Source organism: Denticeps clupeoides, unplaced genomic scaffold (assembly GCF_900700375.1).
Source record: "Denticeps clupeoides unplaced genomic scaffold, fDenClu1.1, whole genome shotgun sequence".
Lineage (NCBI taxonomy): Eukaryota > Metazoa > Chordata > Actinopteri > Clupeiformes > Denticipitidae > Denticeps > Denticeps clupeoides.
Window position 1 is genome coordinate 35,425 of NW_021629721.1, and position 22,362 is coordinate 57,786.

Sequence of the window (22,362 nt, forward strand, 5' to 3'; positions counted from 1 at the left end):
ACCGTTTAGGGCTTTAAAGGTCAAAAGTAGGATTGTTTTAGTCAATCCTAAATTTGATGGGTATCCAGTGCAAAGATTGTAAGACTGGGGTGATGTGCCCAAATTTCCTAGTTCTATTTAAAACTCTGGCTGCAGCATTCTGTACTTGATTGAGTTTACTCATGCACCTACTAGAACATCCAGACATTAATGCACTGCAGTAATCGAACCTTGATGTAATAAATGCATGGACCAACTTTTCTGAATCGTGCATTGAAATTATATTTCTTATTTTTGCAATATTTCCAAGGTGTAAGAATGCTATCCTAGTGATATTATCTGCATGCAAATTGAATGAGAGACCTGCATCCATGAGGACACCTGAGATAGAAAGTCTATTCAGAGTTATGATGTAGTCAGTCAGATTATGTCTTCTCAGGGAAAGTAGTAACTTCTCAGGGAAAGGACCTAGGACAGAACCTTGTGGAACACCAAACTCTACTTTACTATGTGAAGTCGAGTCCCCACAGACCTCTCGACGATCACGACCGCCCACCAACTTGCGTTATCATTACTCTCGTCATCATCCGTGTCATCCCAGTCCACGGGAAGGTTTGCCAGCAGAGACAGGCTGAATTCTTCTGCATGGTTCTCCTCTGCCATTTACCTCTGCGTTTTTTTTGGAGACTACAACATTCTGCCACGTCCGCGAGCTGTAGGGGGAATGAAGCGCAGCCATGCCCCATAATAATATTATTAAACAGAAACCAAATCAGGCTCAAAGGCCAAAAACAGGGGAAACAAAAGGGGGAGAACTTAAACAAACCTGCAGGCGTGTGGCGGTTGCCGGAACTGAAAACCACACTACACATACGTTACCCGGTCCACATAAAAATGACGCAGGCCCAAATGGCTGATCAGACGCGCCTTATAACCGCCCGGCTGTCATGCACATTGGTGCCCGGTGAGTCTCCAGCTGCACCTAATTGTGACAATAACACAACAAACTGTGGATGAAGTGATGCACTGTGAATACTTTCTGGATTCACTGTGGGTACGTATATATTACATGCATGTACATTTATTTCACTAAATAGCAGAAATAATGGCTGCAAGTCATTACCGAATGAATCAGAGTGTCAGAGACCTGAGTCATTTTAGTGATTCAAAGAGAATTAACCAAATCACCGAAGGATTTGTTTTTCACATGGGCTCTGCAGGAATAAAGAAATAGCGGCCATGTAATATAAGTGAGTGAATATAAATTCTGGATTTTAAAGTACAGAGCAAGGTGGGGTTTGTTGGCACAGATCCAATCCATTCTAATCAATAAATCTGCAATAATCAAGGAGAGATTTAAACAGAACAGAAACTATCGCTCAAACAAAAGATCACAAAGCATCTGGAGGGTTCTGCAAAACAGGACTTCTCAGTTAAATGGATTAATTTAAGCTTGATTAAAGTCCTGATTAACCAGGACTTTAATCCTAAATTCTTATTGGACAGTCAGGATTCTGTCACTAAATGTTTTATGGAACACAATAGAAAGTACAATGCAAAACAACATGAAATATATAAAATATGTTTTTAAACATCCAGTCTATGAAAAGCCTAAGAAAAATATGCTGTCGCTGTTGAAACTGATTCATCGTCTTTTGTTGGATATCTAACGTGCAAATTAAAAAGTCATTTTCTTGACTTGTGCTCTCAGTTTGTGTTTGTGCTGTCCACTGACCTTTGACCTTTAATATTTGTTTTGTTCGGTGTTTAGTTAAGACCTTCAGGAATATCCGTCTTTCCCGGCAGTCAGAGGGAGTAGGTTCGGACTTCTCCACGTCCGAGCAGCATTTGCGGGAATTTCCGAGAGCAGCCCCCCGTTACGGGAAGAGCAGGAGGAGAAGAGTGAGGAGGACGGCCAGGATGTTCTGGACCTGGGTGGCCGCGGTGGCTCTCTGTCTCCCACCGCTGTCAGGGTGTGACCCCCTGTGAGTATTAATGCTAATGATGAGTGAGCAGCAGCGGTGTGAGGCGCTAAGTCGGGTCATGCCACCCGAGCTGTTCCCTTCCAGCTACGTCATGTCGGCGCCAAACCTCCTGAGAGTGGGCACCCCGGAGCGGGTGTTTGTGGAGGCCCAAGATTACGAAGGGGCCAACATCGATGTCAGGATCACGGTGAAAAGCTTCCCCAGCAAGAAGCTGGAACTGGTCAGCAGAACTGTCACCCTGAACGCCACCAACGGCTACCAGTATCTGGCGGACATGACGGTTAGCCTGCGTCCATGTCATCTCAATGCTGGGGTTGTATTCTTTCCTTTCCTTGGTTGTCACATATGACGTGATTTTGCTTTCAGATCCCTGAGGGAAGAGAGTTCTTTGACGAAGATTCGTCCGAGAACCAGTATGTTTACCTGCAAGCTCAGTTCCCCAGCGGCGTGCTGGAGAAAATCACCCTGGTCTCTTTTCAGTCGGGATACGTGTTTGTTCAGACGGACAAGACGGTGTACACTCCCGGATCAACTGGTGAGCTGGACTCGCTCTGCTTAAAAGAAATGGCTGACCATGATTAAAAAAACAAATATAGACAAGACTAGATTTCGGACAAACGTAGTGAAAATGGGTTTAAAGATGAATAAAAAATAAGCCTAATCAAAGAGCGCTGGAGCGGACACTCCTGCAGGGACGCTTCAAGAGGACAGAAAGAGAAAGGGACACAATATAAAGGAGGAAGACAGACATGCACAGGGAGAAAGAAAGAAAGAAAGATCTACTGCAGGCTGGTCCCGGAACTCCATGTGACCACAGGAAAGAAAGTAGGGGGGTCAATGCCATCTCTTTCCTAGGGGGTTTCTGTCAGCTGCGCCTCTTCTTCATTTAATCTCTTCTGTAATGCCATGGAGAAGCGTACAACGTAGTGAAAATGGGTTTAACAATAAAACTAAAACAACACAAGGGCCCAAACCTATAGAAGTCCTGCACATATATAGAAGAGAGGGTGGGAGCTCTCTAATTACACACCATAGGATGGCAGGGTGGTAGTAGCCTAGTGGGTACACTTGCCTACCCAGGTGTAAATCAAATCCCACTTACAACCATTGTGTCCCTGAGCAAGATACTTAACCCTGACTGTCTCCAGGGGGGGACTGTCCCTGACACTACTGATTGTAAGTCGCTCTGTATAAGGGCGTCTGATAAATGCCGTAAATGTGAATGGGGGGGTGGCGTTTTTTCCAGTTATTGAAATATGTGGGTCTGTCCAATTTAAAGTGCACAGTAGGCTTATCTGTCCTTTCATCCTGCTATCAAAAAAATTAAATTTTCTTCGGTTTTAACACAATTTGTTATTCAGTGAAGTACAGGATCTTGTCTATGAGTCCTGGTCTGCTACCTGTTGAGACGGGGATCTCAGTAGAGGTTCTGGTGAGTGATGTGACACTGGTGTGACAACCACAGCCTCTGCAAAAGCCTTATTTGTGCCATTTGCATTCGACAGGACGAGCCAATGTGTGTTTTTGTTTATTTATTCATGTTTTTTTTATTAGAGTCCAGACGGAATCTTCATCTCCAGGAAAGTCATCTATCCGAACAAAGGGATGAAATCTGAAGAGCTCAAAATTCCTGATGTAGTGAGGTGTGTTTAAGAAAGGGTGTGCTGTAATGTTGGTTTGTTCCTTATGATGTTTGTTCCTTATGATGAAGAAAACCAAATGTCATTTAGTCAGCAACTGAGCAGTGATGATGATGAAGATGATGATGATGATGATGATGATGTTTTCTGCAAATTAAGTTTATTGCTTTTTTGTGTCATGGTATCTTGAGTCTTGGTATCTGGAAGGTGGTGACGAGGTTCCAAAGCACCCCGCAACGGAACTTCACTGTCGAATTTGAGATCAAAGAATATGGTGAGGTTGTTTTCTCTCTTTTAAAATCCACTTGAAAGGCTCTCTATAAAATCTACTTACTGTATATTTAGTTAAAATGGTAATACTGTAAATAAATCTAATAGTAAAATGACCAGATATTAGCATTTCAGTATCGATGCTTTGCTCTGAAGAAACTAATAATACAATTTTATAAAATAATAAAATGGCGCACAGATTAAGGCATTGGTTGTTGGCTACAGAGCAGATGGCGGAAAGCCCTGCACACAGAGTGCTGCGTTCCAGCTCCATGGCCGAGGTCCTGACCCCAGAGACTGTTACATAACCTGGCATCTTGCTGTGTTTTTCTCAGTGTTGCCCAGCTTTGAGGTCACGCTGACGTGCAAAAAGCCCTTCTTTCATGTTGATGATGAACAACTGAGCATTGACATTGAGGCCCGGTAAGAATGGAATATAATAAGAATTATCCATTTTCTTTTTTCTTAAAATGATCATGGTCTAGAATGTATAGAATAAATACCATTATGATGTTGACAACTTACAGTTTTTATAGAAAATATGATTAGTTTTTGTAATAAACAACATAAATTTTTATGACATTGTACAAAACACATCCTATAATTTATTGTTCATGTTGAAAATTTATATTTAGTAATAAACTTGAAAACAGCGGTTTCCCATCAACTTTAAATAAATGCATTTCTTACTTTTGTCATAAATTGTTTTCCAAAAAAACCCATAAAGTGTGACCGTTGATAAGTAATCATTTCACAGTTTTTGGGCAACACATTTTCGTAACAGTACTCAAAAAAGGTTAATATGTAAAATCAGCATCAAGCCATGGTCTACTGTATGAGAACATGATCTATGTTCTCATGTTCTCAAAAAATTAGACTTGATCAATAATAGGACAACGACCAGTGATGTCCACTGCTGAATGTTTCTGTGCTGAAGGTATCTGTATGGGAAGGAGGTGTCTGGAACTGCATTCGTGGTGTTTGGCGTCATGAGGAACAGCGTGAAGAGGAGTTTACCCGGCTCGTTAAGGAGAGTCGAGGTAAATGAACAGCCTCAAGTTTTTGCCCTATTTTCCTCTGCGTATTTGACGCGGAGGCGCGTGTCTTCCTGCAGATCAGAGGCGGTAGAGGCGAGGCTGTGCTGAAGAGAGAGCAGATCCTGCAGACCTTCCCAGATGTGAACCAGCTGGTCCACTCCTCCATATACATATCCGTTAGCGTTCAAACAGACACAGGTAACTGGAATGTGGGTTTTTCAACGGGTCTGCTCCTCCTGGGCATAATATCAGACCTGAGACCAGAACTTTTTTTTATATTTTATTTATGGTGACTGTAGACATTGCCTTAGGGGGGAAATTCAATAACAGTTCTCCACTCTGCATACTCAACATGTAAGTTTAGGTTTATAAAGTTTTCTTCTGTGGAGCTACATCAATATCAACAGTAGATGGTGCCAAATCATGAATACACATGTAAGAACTGGCATGAAAAAACAGACATGTGCAAAAACAGACACTTATAAAAGAAAAAAAAATTGCAGACTCATGTAAAAGCATCACAGATGCAAAAACAGACATTATAGGCACATGTAAAAAAAATTACAAATACAGACACATGTAAAAAAAAAAAAAAAAAAGCTTGACAGATGCAAAAACAGACACATGTAAAAACTTTGTGCAAAAGCCAACACTGGCAAAAACAGACACACATGAAAAATCAGCACGACCAAACCCCAATCCATGCAAAAATTTTGAAAAAAAAAACGCAAAGCTTCACAGATGCAAAAACAGATACATGTACAAAAAAATGACACATGCAAAAAAATTAACTTTCAAAAGTAGTCACACATTTGAAAAAAAAGACAATTGATCATAGAAAGGAGAATTTTGTTCAATTTGTATCCCCTGTTTGTTTGACTTTTTCGATATAAGTCTTTATAAGGCAACCTAGGCTTTTCCCCTTGTGTAAGACAGAACATGCAGGTGAGATATATAAATGTAAAAAAAAACAAGCATCTTGTGTTTTAGAGCTTTCTAGTTTTGACCTGAGTGTAGCTACCATATAACCAATATGATTTAGTTTCTCAGCTATTTCTCTTTTCCATATAAAAACAGCTGAATTATGATGCTGGTGTGTGTTATCAGTCATATATCATCATTGTGAGCTGATTTCTTCAACTTTGCTTCTTTTCAGGCGAGATGGTGGAGGCCCAGAAACAAGGCATTCAGATTGTCACATCACCGTACACCATTCATTTAAAAAAGACCCCCAAGTACTTCAAGCCTGGGATGTTTTTCGACGTTTCGGTGATCTTACATATTAAACTTTGACTGCATAAAAGCCTTGGCCAAATGAACGTACTGCACCTTGATGAACTTCATCTCTGCTCTCACTGCAGGTCTACGTGACCAATCCTGACCGTTCCCCGGCGGGTGGCGTCCCTATAGAAGTGACCAGTGGGGAATCTGCTCTCTACGGTGTGACTAAAGCAAATGGCTTGGCGAGAGTTTCAATCAACACACTGCAAACAGCATCTGTCCTTCCCATCACTGTAAGCGTTCAATGCAAACTGTAAATCAATCAAATATTCATATTGTCATCATGAGCAATTCGTATATATATTGCGTTGTATGTGGCTCTATTGCTTTGCCTGCAACAATTCACTAGTTTCACGATAAGCCAAATCAAACGATCCTCATCATGCTGTCACAGGATCAATTTTTCAGCTCTGCATTTACCTGACTTTTCACCTACTGGTGACAGCCTCAAACTAGTTCTCAAATATTTAGGGATAAAATTGTAAAAAAATAAATTAAAACTCTCTGCCGCTGCCACTAGGAAGTGCGCTTGTTCTAGCACTGGGCCGTGGCAGGAAACTTCGGCCATGCAAACATATTTCGTGAAGAAGGGTTGCACGCATCTCTGTGAAAAGCCATCACATTTACAGCATTTACCAGACACCCTTATTCAGAGTGACTTACAATCAATAGTTACAGGGACAGTCCCCCCTGGAGACATTCAGGGTTAAGTGTCTTGCTCACGGACACGATGGTAGTAAGTGGGATTTGAACCTGGGTCTTCTGGTTCATAGGCGAGTGTGTTACCCACTAGGCTACTACCACCCTATCATCTACCCCATCATGTATAATGTGTTTGGCCCCATATTCAGTGTTTTACCCGGACGGAAAACTAAGACACACGGGCAGTCCCAATGTCATGCATGTGCTGGTCGTGTCAAGCGAGTGGGGGAATCCTTTCACAGAAGGCTTGCATTTTATCTCAGGTGAAGACCAAGGCCCCTGACCTCGCAGAGGGCAGACAAGCTGAGAAACAGATGACAGCCCAGGCCTATAAAACACCTAAAAACTCCAAAAACTACCTACATATTGGAGTAGATGCAGCAGAACTCGCCATCGGGCAGCAGGTTAAGATCAGTCTGAATCTTCTTGGCAACAGTCCTGGGGTCCAGAACCAAGATTTGACCTACCTGGTGTGTTTTTAGATCATCTCCACCTTGCTCTTATCCATCTTCTGAAACAAGTTCCACCTCAGGATGGATGTTTTTATTTCACCAGATCGTGAACAAAGGCCAGATCGTTCGCGGCGAGAGGTTCAAGAGGCAGGGCCAGTCTCTGGTGATAGTGTCGTTACCCGTGACTGAAGACATGGTCCCCTCCTTCCGCATTGTAGCCTATTACCACGTGGGTTCTTCTGAGGTGGTGTCCGACTCGGCCTGGGTCGATGTGAAGGACACCTGTATGGGAACGGTAGGTTAATGGTTCCTCTAAGATGATTTATTGTCTAGTCTGTGCAGATTTTTTACTCTGTTTCTCCACGTAGCTGAAGGTGGAGCTGGTTAACCCCCAGGTGGCCTACTGGCCCAATAAACCCTTTAGTTTATCAATCACTGGAGATCCTGGGGCGAAGGTGGGCCTGGTGGCCGTGGATAAAGCCGTTTACGTCCTCAACAACCAGCACAGACTCACTCAGACCAAGGTACTGTTTTCACCAGTGATGTTTCACATCTGCCACATTCGTTTCAGTAAAAACTCACCTCCGTCCAGATCTGGGACACGATTGAAAGCCAGGACCCTGGCTGCTCTCCTGGCAGTGGGAAGGACAGTATGGGAGTTTTCTACGATGCTGGACTGGTGTTCGTGTCCAGCAGTGCAGGAGGCACCAAAACCAGGACAAGTACGACACCATCGATCAAACTTGTGCTCGTCCTACAGGATTTGTCACCCACCAGTGACTTCATGTGTGGCGTTTTTCAGGTGCCGCCTGTCCTGCCATCGCTAGACGAAATCGACGCTCAGCTCCGCTAGCTGATGTCCAGTCCACTCTAGGCAAGTGCTGTTTCTCCAACAATGTTCTAAAGTATGACTGGATAGATTGACTGATGTATTTAGATCATGTGATGGGTATGATGACAACAGATTTATATCTTGATGCATTTGTGCATTGTAAATGATTAAAATTCAATCAAGTAACCAGACTGTATAAAACTCAAAATATGTGTTCTATTGTTTATATACCAAATGGTTATTTCTGCTGTTGTAGAAATTATGCGTAGTGTTATACCATAGTTTCTGAAGGCATCATACTCTAGCATTACATACTCCTGGGCCTTTCAGATGCCTCCAAAGTGTCCAATCTCTCCGTTTCTCAGCAAGTCAGTATTCAGGAGGCCAGAGGTGGTGCTGTATGGATGGGATGAAGGAGTCTCTGATGGGCTACAACTGCGAACGGCGCGCTGAGTACGTTAACGGAGACGCAGAGTGTGTCCGCACCTTCCTGAGCTGCTGCAAGGAGGCGGTTGTCCAGAGAGAAGAAAGCAAGACGCAGCAGCTCCATCTCGCCCGAAGTAAATCCTCCTTCTTACCTCCATCATCTGAAATGCAGAAACTGCCTGAAACTATCAAGTGTGCGACTGTTTCATGTGTGTGTGTGTGTGTGTGTGTCTTTGAGCAGGTGAGGATGAAGATGATCTTTACCTGAGTTCAGAGGACGTGGTGTCCCGATCCCAGTTCCCAGAGAGCTGGTTGTGGGAGGATGTGGTTCTTCCACAGTGTCCAGTGGCCAAAATGCAGTGGTGAGCTGAGGATGCAGTTTTACTTTCTGGAACCTCTGTGCTGCAGGACGTATGGGAACGGGATCAAATAATGGGAACAGTTTACCTCTAGGGTGGTAGTAACCTAGTGGGTAACACACTCGCCTATGAACCAGAAGACCCAGGTTCAAATCCCACTTACTACCATTGTGTCCCTGAGCAAGACACTTAACCCTGAGTGTCTCCAGGGGGGGACTGTCCCTGTAACTACTGATTGTAAGTCGCTCTGGATAAGGGTGTCTGATAAATGCTGTAAATGTAGTACTGTCACGGCTGGGCCCTGGTGGCGCACTAGCAGAAATCGTGAGGGAGCATGAAGAAGCCACAGGAGAGCTGGACACTGTAGGTTGAGGCTGTTTGGGTTTCATCTGGGAGACCACGGAAGACCTGGGAGTGAGGACAAGAGAGGGCTGACTCCGCAGCGGGATACGTGTCACACAGGTTAAGAGAGGAGACTGGGGTTACCATGACATAGGCGCAAGGAAAGGTGGCAGGCTGTAGATGAGTCCGCCGGCGTGGGTCATTGCAGGCAGGATCATATCATTAGAGAGCGAGATGAAAGAGTAGTCTGGAGCGAATCGGTTGGTCGGCAAGATCCGGTCCAGAAGGGGCAACTCAGGATCCGGGGTCCGGACCGAATTTTCATGTTGGTCCAGTGTTATTTTGGTTCCTGGTTGTTTTCACCTTTGTCTGACTGTATAAAGCTGCCCAGTTTGTTTCTGTTGGCAGTTATGTCGTTGTTTGCGGATGTTTCCCCTGTTCTTCCCTCCATTTAATAAACCCCCTGCCTTGTGACGTTGTGCGTATGCCATGTCCAGCCACCGAGACAGAACGACCCAACCAGGTCCTGACAATGGGTTTTCAGTGTGGTCAAGGTTGCCTGCCCCATGGTCACATGTCTGGTGGGATTCAAGGCAAGGTGAAGCAGCTTCACACCAGGGGGAGAGTACTGTCAGGAAGGGGATACTTTGGATATGGGGTTCGGGCGAGAGTTTTGTGTTTGTCTTGTATAAAGCAGGCCTCTTTGTGGCTTTACAATGTTGTTCCAGTGCTGTTGTTTGGTGATTCTCCATGTTGTGTGAACCCGTCTCGTGATGTTGTGCGTATGCGTCCTTCTTCCTCACCATGTCCAGCCATCATGACAGAGATAAATCTACAATGAGCATGCGTTGTCCACAATGACCACCTGATATTCATGTACGATGCCGACCATGGCCTCGAATACCTCCGGGGGGCTGTCCTCTTAGGCTTCTACGTACCTGCTGTGGGCCCAGTGATTGAACTGCGGCCGCAAAAGCTAGCTAGATCAGGTGGAACTATTTGCTTTTTCCCTACTAACCCAACAAATTGAAGATGAACCTTAAATACATGTCCAATAGGGATATAATGATACACTCAATACGATTCATCAATTTGGCATTTAAGCATCCCCATAATCAAATCCCGATCTGCCAAGGTGCCACTGGAGAGGTGCCACTGAGTAAAGCACCGTCCCCACACACTGCTCCCCGGCCACCTGTCATGGCTGCCCACTGCTCACCAAGGGTGATGGGTTAAATACAGAGGACACATTTCGTTGTGTCACCGTGTGCTGTGCTGCAGTGTTTCACAATGACAATTTCACAATCACTTCACTTTCACTTCAAAAGACAGTACTGTGATGCCCTTTGTTCAGTTGTGTTTGTAGTCGACTGACTGACATTTGCTTGCCTCAGTTCCACGACCTCCATCATGAAGGGGAGCTTCCTGAAAGATTCCATCACCAGCTGGCAAATTGTAGCCATTAGCGTCTCCAAAACTCACGGTAAGGTCCCCTTTATCCAGTCTCAGCCCTTTATCAACAAACTACAAGGTTTAATGAAAAATACAAAGGTCTTTGTATTCAGGTATATGTGTGGCCAAACCTTTGGAAATGACCGTCGTAAAGAGTTTCTTCATTGACCTGCTGATGCCGTTCTCATCGAAACGCGGCGAGCAGCTGGAAATCAGAGCCGTTCTCAACAACAACGACGAAGACCAGATCAAAGTAGGGGCATCTTCAGCAGCACAACGAACAGACAGATATTTATTAAATTTGATCTTCCCTCCAACGCCCCTGGCTAGTTTCTTTAATGTAGCTTTAATGATCAATTAGCAAAATCACTTTATTTTTTCATTTGAACATTACAAAAATTCACTCTGGCTTTCAAACTGGCGCACAAATAATTTTGAATCCATAATCTTCTTGAAACACGTATGATACTTTAACACAATCATCTTATTTTTTTATTATTAGCGTTTGAATTAATATTTTTATTTGAATTGGCCTGCCTGCAAAATGAACATTATGAAGTTTTGAATTGAGAATAGACGGTTCGAGTTCTTCATGTACAGTACAGGTCAAAAGTTTGGACACACCTTCTCATTCAATGTGTTTTCTTTATTTTCATGACGATTTACGTTGGTAGATTCTCACTGAAGGCATCAAAACTATGAATGAACATGTGTGGAGTTATGTACTTAACAAAAATATGTGAAATAACTGAAAAATGTTTTATATTCTAGTTTCTTTGCTCTGATTACTGCTTTGCACACTCTTCACTCTTGCCATTCTCTCGATGAGCTTCAAGAGGTCGTCACCTGAAATGCTTTTCCAACAGTCTTGAAGGAGTTCCCAGAGGTGTTTAGCACTTGTTGGTCCAGCTCACCCCAAACCATCTCGACTGGGTTCAGGTCTGGTGACTGTGGAGGCCAGGTCTCCACTTTTTGTTAAGTACAGAACTCCACATGTGTTCATTCATAGTTTTGATGCCTTCAGTGAGAATCTACCAACGTAAATTGTCATGAAAATAAAGAAAACACATTGAATGAGAAGGTGTGTCCAAACGTTTAGCCTGTACTGTACATTAATATCCACACCGTTTATCTTGCTGTAGCCTTTTGAGATACATGATGTCACATCTCTGCCACTAGGTGCGGGTGGAGCTGATGGAGACTGAACACGTGTGCAGCGTTGCCAGTAAAAGGGGCAGCTACCAGACCACCGTGGAGCTGGACGCCATGTCTTCCCGTGTTGTACCGTTTGTCATCGTCCCCATGGCTCTGGGCCTGCACACCATTGAGGTCAAAGCCATTGTGTTCGCTTCTTACCTGAACGACGGCATTAAGAAGGATCTCCACGTTGTGGTGAGTCCAGCTGTGAACCTCATGTAGCGGACTTCACTGGTCACATAGTTTGCATTACGTTTAAAGACAAAAGTATAGAGTTTGACCCTCCCTGTAAATCATTTTTGTTCTGGATGGGTAAATTTCTTGTTTCAAATAATAACAGCATTCAAATCCAATTTGTGGAATTGTGTCTTTCAGCCAGAGGGGGTGCTGACGAGGATTGAGGTGATGAACCTGCACCTGAATCCATCTCAACACAGTACGTAAAAAAAAAAAAATTAGTAATACAACAAAGGTTGCACCATGTATATGGCTACATGGTACAACTATTACATTGTAAAAATGTTAGCTATCGACTAGTACAGTCATTCTATATTATGATGCTGCCAGGATCGTCGGAACAGCGGGAAGGAAGCAGGAAGGAAGGACTCAATTGCATAACTTACACAAGATAGGGGTTTTACTTTTTACAAAAAACAGGACCAGGGAAAGAAAGACATACACAGTCAACGACCCGACGTGGACTGGACATGATAAGGCAGTATTTATACACAGAACATCAGGTGCAGACATTCAGGGACATTAACACCATGAAGTTCAAGTCTATGGTCAGAACCGTGACAGATGATGATGATTATTATTATTTTTAGTTGGGAGAAGAAGAAATTCAGCCATCTGCCACCTACCTCTGTTGGTCAATCACACTTCTCATCATGATAACATGAAGTTAGTTCTCTATTTTACTCCTGTCACTGCCCTGCCACTCTCACCATCTTCTCATCTTGTAGATGGTGTCCAGCACCAAGAGGTCAGAAGTGGCTCTCTGAGAAGACGAGTGCCAAACACACCTGCCAGCACACACCTAAGAGTGAGAGGTAAAACCACACTATCCCAGTTCAAATAAACCATGTGATGGTTGTGATGTGTGAAATAAACCCTGCCCTGTGTTTAAGGGCCAGAGACAAAAAACATAGTGGAGGACGTCATTCATGGAGGGTCCATGGGTTCGTTTCTTATACAGCCTCATGGAAATGGGGAGACCAATCTGGTCACCATGACACAGCCCCTTATTGCCACATTCTACCTGGACCAAACCAACCAGTGGGATAAAGTGGGGGTGGACCTGCGAGAAAAGGCCCTCAGGTTAATCAAAGCAGGTTAGTTCCTGGTGAGAAGGCCCACCTCTTTTTTCCATCTGTCCTCGTATTTGTATTATTGACTGAACCTCCTGTCCTCAGGTTACCAGGAGCAGCTTGCTTACCGCAAGGCGGACGGCTCATATGGTGCGTTTCTAGAATATCCCAGCAGCACTTGGTGAGTACAGCTGGTCTTGCTGAGGACATTCAATAGGCCCACTAATATCAAATAAAATTCCTTTTAGTTGTACACATGGTTTTTGTACCCCCCTTCCAGGCTGACTGCATTCGTGGTCAGAGTTTTCTCCATGGCCAGTGACATCATCAGCATAAACGACAATGTGCTCTGTGATGCCCTCAAGTGGTTGATCTTAAAGGCACAGCTGCCGGATGGATCCTTCGCAGAAATGGCTCCGGTGGTGTATGTTCAGGACAGCACGGTATGAAGGACACCTTTATCTCGTACTGCGTTCTCTGTCTTGTTCCTGCATGAACAGCAATAAGTCACAAATTAATCAGCGGTTTTCACATACAGTCATGGAAATAACTATTTGAGCTTTTGCTGATTTTGCAAGTTTAAACACTAACAAAGAAATTATCAGTTTTAAATTTCAATGAGATGATATTTTGTTAGAAACAGGAGGAAAAAAATGTAAATAATACCTCTCAAAAAGTTATAAATTAAATTGCCTTTTAATTAATGAACTAGTATTCAATCATTTAAGTTAACTAGATTTCTGGCTCCCGGTTGTGTTTTATACAAGTAAGGAGCTGACATTGGGAGCTTCTCAACTCCTTACCTGCATAAAAGACACTTGGACTCTCACTGTCCACAAGACTTAAGATGTCCTACAGAAAAAATTGTAATATGGGAACCACATGGTAATGCAGCATGTCTATGGAGGCACCATCCCAGACTGTTCCCTTCAGAAAGGTTGTTTTAAAATGTGCACGTTTGGTGGCCCAAAGTTAAGTATAATTAAGTATAGCTGCATTTTGTCCAAAGAAAGAGAGACGTCCTTTCTCAATTCATACACACAAATAATAAAAAAAAAAAACACAAGGACATCAGCACCCACCATCCTTTAAATATCATCATTTTGTTGTAGACAAAATGCCTTTCAAGGACAAAATGTCTTTCTGTCCTTGACCAGATGTATTCTTTCAATGGAATGACTTTGTGTTATGGACAAATAGCATTCTGTGGACAAAAATTACTTTCTGTTGTAAACAAAATGCATTCTGTGGGCAAAAAAAGACTTTCTTTTGTGGACAGAAATAAGTCCACAAAATTAAAAGCACTTGACCTCTGGATACAGGTCCAAAGACGATGAGACAAATTAGCAGTTAACTGCATGGACAAGCATTTTATTGGTGTAGATTGGATGTACCGTTTACTTCTGTAAGGTGTATGTCCTGTGTATTCATTTGTGACTAGGGCAAGATATACGGGAAAGACGGCGACGCCTCTTTAACAGCTTTTGTGCTCATTTCCATGCAAGAGGGTCAAAGGATCTGTGATGACCACGTTAGTGTGAGTAATGAATTCATTCATAAGCTTCCTGACATTTGCTGTAGCCACGCTGGCAAAAAAAAAGAAAATCCCCTTTGCCAAACAGCAGAATACATGGGTGTGGTTTTTTCCCTTCTCAGAGACTGTTGGAAAGCATGGGAAAAGCTACACGTTACCTGAATCTAAGGATCCAGACCCTGAAGAGTCCTTACGCGGTGGCCATGGCCTCATACGCCTTGGCCAGCACAGAGAAGCTGCCTAAGGACATCCTTTTACAGTTCAGTTTAAATGGTCAGAGACCTCATCACTCCTTTCTCCTTTGGTGTTGTTTTCTGCCGCCCAAAGTGGATCTAGTCCAAAATCCTGCTTCCGTTCCTCAGATGGCACAGCGTGGCCAGTACCCGGGAGTCACGTCTTCTCCCTGGAAGCCACCGCTTATGCACTTTTAGCCCTTCTCAGGATGAAGGAGTTTGAGAAGACTGGAGCCATTGTGCGTTGGCTGAATAAACAGAAGCAATTTGTTGGTGGAGGATACGGGTCAACTCAGGTAAAAAACCTCAGCAGAAAGTCAATTTTTCTATTCTGAACAATCTTCCTAGGATGTTTTCATGTATCAGCTGAACGTAGTTGTTTCTGTCCTAATTTTATTTATTTTTATTTTTTTATATATTTTTTTTTTTTCTGCATGCGGTTCAGTGTGGTCCTTTTACTGGCAACTTTTTTCACATCCCATACTTTGACAATCGTTCGAATTTTATCATTTATCACTTATCCTGGTAACAAACATATGTAGATATACATAAATAGCACAGTTTTAAAGTGATGTACATTCAAGATAAAAATACAACAAATAAAATCCATAAATATTAAAAAAAAAACTAATATCCAGACTCAAAAAGCCTGAGTGAAACGATACGTTTTGTCAGACGTTTTTTGAACATTGTCGGACAGAGAGAGTTTAATGTCCAGTGGTAAAGATAGCTGCAGTGGTTTACAACTAATAGGTGTCCAATGGCTCGAGCCAGAGGGCACACTCGCACATATCAGCGGAACGGGGGAAGAGGGCGAAGCGGGACTGGAGAACGAGGGACGGCTGGAGGACGGTCAAGGGGATCGCAATAAGCTGGCTATGTGTTTCAGGGAAAATCCAGTAGTCGGGGGCACGTTAGGCGGGGATTCTCAAGAGACAGCTAGCACAATGGGCAGGTGGCATCCAAGGTTTTATACGGGACTTCCGGGTGGCCGTGCTCCCCCTGCAGTCCTGTTGGTGGGAGTTAGAAAAGAGCAAATGTGACACAAATGATTGTGCATCACCATGTTTCATATGCAACATATTATTATTTTTTGGTTGTGTGTGTGTGTGTGTGTGTGTGTGATGCATGACCAGTCCACCTTCATGGTGTACCAAGCAGTGGCTGAATACAAAAGGCAGATCAGGAAGTTGAGCGACATCAACCTGGAGGTGAACATTGATGTGTCTGGACGAAGCAAAGCCGTGACGTGGACCTTCAGTCGGGGCAACGCGTTCATCAGCCGCTCGGACAAGGTCCCTCCTACCACTCCGTCCTGGCGTCTCCTCACACTGCCAGTTCCAAGTTAACGTTGTGACTTGGTTTTCTTGCAGCTCAGTCTGAACCAGAATCTAACAGTCACAGCCAAGGGAAACGGGGAAGGAACGTTTTCCGTGAGTATTCGGTTGCTGCATGAGTTGCTCACCTGAGGTCGAGTACGGCAGTCACAACGATGATTCCTCCGACCGCCTACAGGTGATGACTCTGTACTACGCCCTGCCCTCTGAGAAGGAGGAGGCATGTGGGAATTTCACACTTAATCTGACACTGGACAAGCAGCCAAAAGGTAAGACTTACTAATAGGCTGGGGTTCAAATTTGCAATTAAACCATGGCATTCATTTTTCTTTCATGTCATTTTTTTCATGGCAAATTTTCTTTTCATGCCATTTCCTTTCTTTCCAAAATCCTTGAGCTGTGTGTCTACAATCAGCTATCATTTCATTTGGCACAGAACAACCTCCTGGATCCTAACTTGTCTGGCTTCAGAACTGATCTTTCTACTGAGATGGCCCTTCTGGCTGTTCCTGAGAAGCTACATGCGGCCAGATTGGCAAAACTGTCATTGGTTCTTATTCTCCTCGACCTCCCTGCAGCTTTTGACACAGTTAACCACAAGACTCTCTTGTCTATCCTGAAGAGGCTTGGAATTCAGGGCTCAGCATGACAGTGGTTTGCTTCCTACCTTGATGAGCGATCTTACAAAGTGACTTGGAAAGGATCCACCTCTGCCTCACATAGACTCTCCACTGGTGTCCCTCAAGGCTCAGTACTTGGTCCTCTCCTTTTCTCAAGATCACTTGGTGAGGTCATTTCCTCACATGGATTATCTTACCACTGCTATGCCAACACACAACTCATCTTCTCCTTTCCTCCCTCTGATCTACGTGCTGCTTCGAAAACCTCTGCATGTCTAACCGACATCTCGTCTTGGATGGCAGCCCATCACCTCCAACTCAATCCCACCAAAACTGAACTAATATTCATTCCAGCAGATTCTTCACCACATCAAGATCTTGCTATTTACCTAGACAACTCACAGCTCTCGCCTTCTACAACAGCCCGCAACCTTTGAGTAACAACAGACATCCAACTCTCCTTCTCAACTCACATCAGCAACCTTTCCCGCTCATGTAGATTCCTTCTGTACAATATCAGACAAATCTGTCCTTATCTGTCAACACAGGTCACCCAGATACTGGTCCAGTCCTTAGTAATCTCACGACTGGACTACTGCAACTCCCTTCTAGCTGGTCTACCATCCGATCTCTACAACTCATACAAAATGCAGCAGCACGACTGATCTTCAACCTTCCCAAATTCTCCCACACCACCCCACTGTTACGTTCCCTCCATGAACTTCCCCTTGAGGTCAGAACAGCTCAGTCACTGAGCCCCTTCACACGGCAGCTCAAGACCTTCCTCTTTAGAGAATATTTAGATGAACTTGTAACCTTCTTATTGTCTGTCTTATGTATAGAAACTACAACAGAGTGAATTAAAAAGGTTGTATTCATAGTTGAGGGTCCTAATGAACCGGAATTGATCATTTCATCGATGGTAACTTGAAGGCACGTTGTAAGTCGCTCTGGATAAGGCTGTCTGCCAAATGCCTTAAATGTAAATGTTAATTTCTACAGATACCAGTTCATTTTATTCATCCATCTTTTGTGCTCATGACTATTGTTCATTTTTGTTTGTTACAGTATCGTACAGGGGAGCCAACGCAACATTTTTATTGTCCATCGATATCCTGTAAGCATGATCTATAGTCTTATTTTCTGTCAGCAGTTCTGAAACTTTTCCCCACATGTCAGGAAGATTTTTTTTTACATGCGTCCCATGCACATTCAATTGGGTGATGTCATGCATCACAGAACTGAATTATGGGTCAGTCACTTTGTAGCAGGAAGTTTATTAAGTGTTACCTTGCAAGTGCCAGCCCTTCAAATCCGCTTCCTTTCATAACCTCTGGCCAATGACTCACTTTTATTCGAATGACCTAGCACAACGTCAGCCAATCAGTCAAAGGTTACCACTCCTGCACATCCTGCTCGACAGACACGCCCGCCGTCGAGCATTATTTCCACATGACTTTTGCACCCCACTGCTTTGAGAAAAACCCTACTTTTAAATATGAAATCCTGAACTCATGTTCTCCCCCCAGGTACCTTTCTGACATCAGGGATGCAGGTTTTACTATTCTTACCATCGGTCAGTTGACTGGACACATTGTGGACACAAACGACCTGAAAAGAGTAAGAGACCTTGGACAAACACAACTGGACGCAGCTGGCCATAGCACCTATATTTTGCACTCATTTTCTCCTGTTTTTACGCTCTAGTTGTCCACTGGCAGGGAGAGGAACATTGAGGCATTCGAGATGGATAAGCATTTATCGGAGAAAGGGTCCCTCGTCATCTACTTAAGTAAGGTCAGGAATCACCACCCAATAAAATCATTTGTTAAACTGGGCAAGACGGCACCGTACACACGACACATGCAGATATGCGAATTCAAAACCTGCATGAAAGCGCTGAAAACTGGTGAAAACGGGTTCGAGCTGCCTGTGGTCTTGTTGCTCTGATATCCACCAGGTTTCTCACAGAAGACCAGACAGGGTTGCCTTCCGAGTCCATAAGATGTTGGACGTTGGGGCTCTACAGCCTGCTGCGGTTGCTGTGTACGAGTACAGTCACATGGGTACAGTCACTGTTTTATCAAAACATTGAATAAGGAAATAATTGAATTATTAAAATGTCACTTACATTATGTTTCTGAGAATATCATGCTTCAAGAAACCTTCTGTCCAGAATAATCTACATCATTAAGGTCATTAACTTCGTTCCATCTGCTGTTCTCTGCTTCAGAGAGCCGCTGTGTGAAGTTCTATCACCCTGAAAAGACGGGCGGAGCCTTACACAGGATCTGCCACAAGGACGTCTGCCAGTGTGCTGAAGGTACCGGTGACGTCACAGCGTACGCGGCATGTAGAAAGCGTGCCTTCATCTTGCCGGTGATGTTTTCCCAGAGAGCTGCAGCTTCCAGAGGAAAGAGAAGGTCGACCCCCAGGAGCGATCATTTACGGCATGCGAACCTGGCATGGATTATGGTACGGATTCATGTTATTCATATTAAAACAGGAGTGATGATGAGGATGATGATTACAACACTTTACTGTTTTCCAGTTTACAAAGTTACTGTGGAGAGAAAAAATCTAACAGCGCAAACCGACTCCTACCACATGAAGGTGAACGAGGTGATTAAAGAAGGTAGGCTGAGGATCGCTTCAGATGTTTTCAGATGTTTCCGTTCCTTGGTAGAAGCTCGATCACGTTCCAATTCATTTTTCATGTGGAATTTGTATCATATCCATTTGATTTGAATTGTTTTTTTTTTTATTTTAGCTGGATTAAATTTACATTTTTGAATTGATGTGGTGTCATTCCACGTAGGATTTTTATTTTTCCACTTGCAATATTTTAATGGTCCAAGGTGTATGTTAAACCATCATTTTGATGGAACGTTGATGGTCCCAAAGTGTGTATCATTTGGGCAAATGCACAGTGAGGAGAAGGGGGTGGTGCTTCAGGACCCGCTGAATCAGAAACCGTGTTGCCTCTGGGATCGGGGATGGAGTAGAGCTAAAGGGAATCATGGGTAGTAGTCAAGCAATGAAGGTTCCAGGCAGAGGGGTCGAACACAAGCAAGCAGTCAGGGACGCGCCTGTAGTATAGAGTGGGAATTCACGCTATCAACGAGTGAGGACCTTGCATTCTTTTTGATGGCCCCCCTGGATGGAGACATTTTCCCACAGGAAAGGATCATTTTCACATCGTTTTATAAAATGAACGACTGATCGTTCTTAGCGATTCTCTTCTTCCAGGTACCGACTCCGTAGCAGTGAACGCAGCTCGCTGGTTCATTTCACATCCTTCATGCAGAAGTGGCCTGGGTCTGACCAACGGCCACTCCTACCTGATAATCGGCCATGCTAAAGACGTTATAAGGACGGATGGGAGGTGAGATTATGGTTGCGACTGAGCCTCTGAATCGGCATGGTCCTTTTTCATCCTCATTAACAAGTTATTTGATTATCCTCCCCGCAGCTTCCAGTACTTGCTGGGTGAACGCACCTGGGTTGAATACTGGCCAACTGAAGAGGAGAGTAAAACCCGGGAGTTCAGAAGAAGATCCACAAGCATTGAGCAGTTTATGCAAGACCTTTTAGAATATGGCTGCATAAATTAATGAAACATTGCTTTATTGATGTCAGAAAATAATAATCCGTTAATTGATCCATTTAAATTGATTAGTTGGTTTTCTCTTCATTGTTGCATATTTTAACCTGTTTTCATTGCGGGCTAAATGAGTTACGAATTAGTCAGTTTCACGAGCCTGTCATTTATAATAGATTCAATTCGATTAAACTTTATTGTCATTGTGCAGACTACGGTGTAAAAAGCCAATAAAACGCGGTTTTCAAATATAGATTTGTTTTAAGTGAGCTATAAATATGTATCTTATATTATGTAACTCGTAATGTCTTCCTTCCTCAAAAAATTAAAAGGACAATTGCTTTCAAATGTCCATATGAGTTAGGGAACCCTGTCACATAATCATGTCATATGAGTGAGGTAACCCTGTCACATAATCATGTCACTTTTCAGAAGCCTGGTGGCATCAATGTTGCCGGTATCTGTGTCGATTACGTACAGACGACAAAACATCACAAGCCAGCAGAAGGGCAGTAAATTGATTAAAGTAAAGTGACAGCACAGCACACGGTGACACAACTAAATGTGTCCTCTGCATTTAACCTATCACCCTTGGTGAGCAGTGGGCAGCCATGACAGGCACCCGGGGAGCAGTGTGTTGGGACGGAACCTCGTTCAAGGGGACCTCAGTGGCACCTAGGCTGTTCAGGACTTGAACCACCAACCTTTACGAGTCCACCTCTTTACCTCTTTATCTCTGATTTCTTACTTTTTTTTGTTTCAGATCATTAAAAAATAATAGTAAATATTACTCAAAGTCGACACAAGTAACACCAAATATGTTTTTAAGTGAAGCATTTTAATGTTAAAGGATAAAAAAAAAAATTATGGCCCCCCACGTTTGAACATAACCGTGCTTTATCAGACCTAAGTTCAATATCTGCAGCCGCACCCAGTCCTGCCGCACCTGTTCTCCTGACAAAGTGGTGTGGACAAAAGGTTCCTCAAGAGCTGGACAGCATGCCGCGGTCCATTTACATTACATTTACAGCATTTATCAGACGCCCTTATCCAGAGCGACTTACAATCAGAAGTTACAGGGACAGTCTCCCTGGAGCAATTTAGGGTTAAGTGTCTTGCTCAGGGACACAATGGTAGTGAGTGGGATTCGAACCCGGGTCTTCTGGTTCATAGGCGAGTGAGTTACCCACTAGGCTACTACCACCCTCCAAAGAAATTAAGGAGCAAATAGAAAAAAAAGTAATTGAGATCTATCTACATTTTTGTTATTAAGCCATTTCTAAAAACAGAACTTCAGGCCTCGCTTGCATCAGTGTTCATGGCTCCAGAATAAGAAAGAGACTGGACCAAAATGCCGAGCGAATAACAGATCCACCAGTGTCCACGTCTGTCACGTCGGCGAGCTGACGATGTAAGTAATACCGGAGACGGAACATTCGATAAACAAGGATTTATTAACAGACACAAATAAACACGGCGCGATGGCTGAAAACAGGGGGAATAACGGGGAGGATGAAAACCAGGCGTGTGGCAATTGCCAGAGCTCAGAACTCATCTAACATTTGCCAGGTACACAACGACGGTCAGGTTCACAAAAGAGTTCACTAAAAAAGGGCGGCTGGTGATGTCTCCAGCTGCAGCCAATCCTGACAACGTCCAAAGATTCGGTCACGACAGGCGGTGGCAGTGTGATGGTCAGGGGCTGTTTTGCTGCTTCAGAACCTGGAAGAATTGCTGTGATTAAATGGAACCGTGAATTCTGTTTCCTACCAA

At 43.6% G+C, this 22,362-nt stretch overlaps 1 protein-coding gene across 1 annotated transcript; it reads left to right on the top strand.

The window, feature by feature from the left end:
- Positions 1 to 1,983: 1,983 nt before the first annotated feature.
- LOC114772586 (complement C3-like) lies at positions 1,984 to 20,745 on the top strand. Its single transcript, XM_028965472.1, has 40 exons — positions 1,984 to 2,244; positions 2,331 to 2,499; positions 3,326 to 3,396; positions 3,519 to 3,607; positions 3,796 to 3,878; positions 4,210 to 4,297; positions 4,812 to 4,914; positions 4,989 to 5,109; positions 6,068 to 6,180; positions 6,273 to 6,425; positions 7,158 to 7,364; positions 7,450 to 7,641; positions 7,715 to 7,870; positions 7,939 to 8,068; positions 8,149 to 8,220; positions 8,544 to 8,738; positions 8,846 to 8,966; positions 10,700 to 10,788; positions 10,871 to 11,010; positions 11,937 to 12,149; positions 12,330 to 12,390; positions 12,920 to 13,006; positions 13,085 to 13,288; positions 13,370 to 13,445; positions 13,545 to 13,707; positions 14,706 to 14,801; positions 14,921 to 15,071; positions 15,161 to 15,327; positions 16,168 to 16,326; positions 16,405 to 16,464; positions 16,547 to 16,637; positions 18,057 to 18,076; positions 18,357 to 18,608; positions 18,696 to 18,785; positions 18,949 to 19,054; positions 19,222 to 19,311; positions 19,383 to 19,463; positions 19,540 to 19,623; positions 20,238 to 20,373; positions 20,461 to 20,745. The coding sequence occupies exons 1-40, from the start codon at positions 1,984 to 1,986 to the stop codon at positions 20,600 to 20,602; spliced, it is 5,082 nt and encodes a 1,693-aa protein (XP_028821305.1). The 3' UTR covers positions 20,603 to 20,745.
- Positions 20,746 to 22,362: the final 1,617 nt, after the last annotated feature.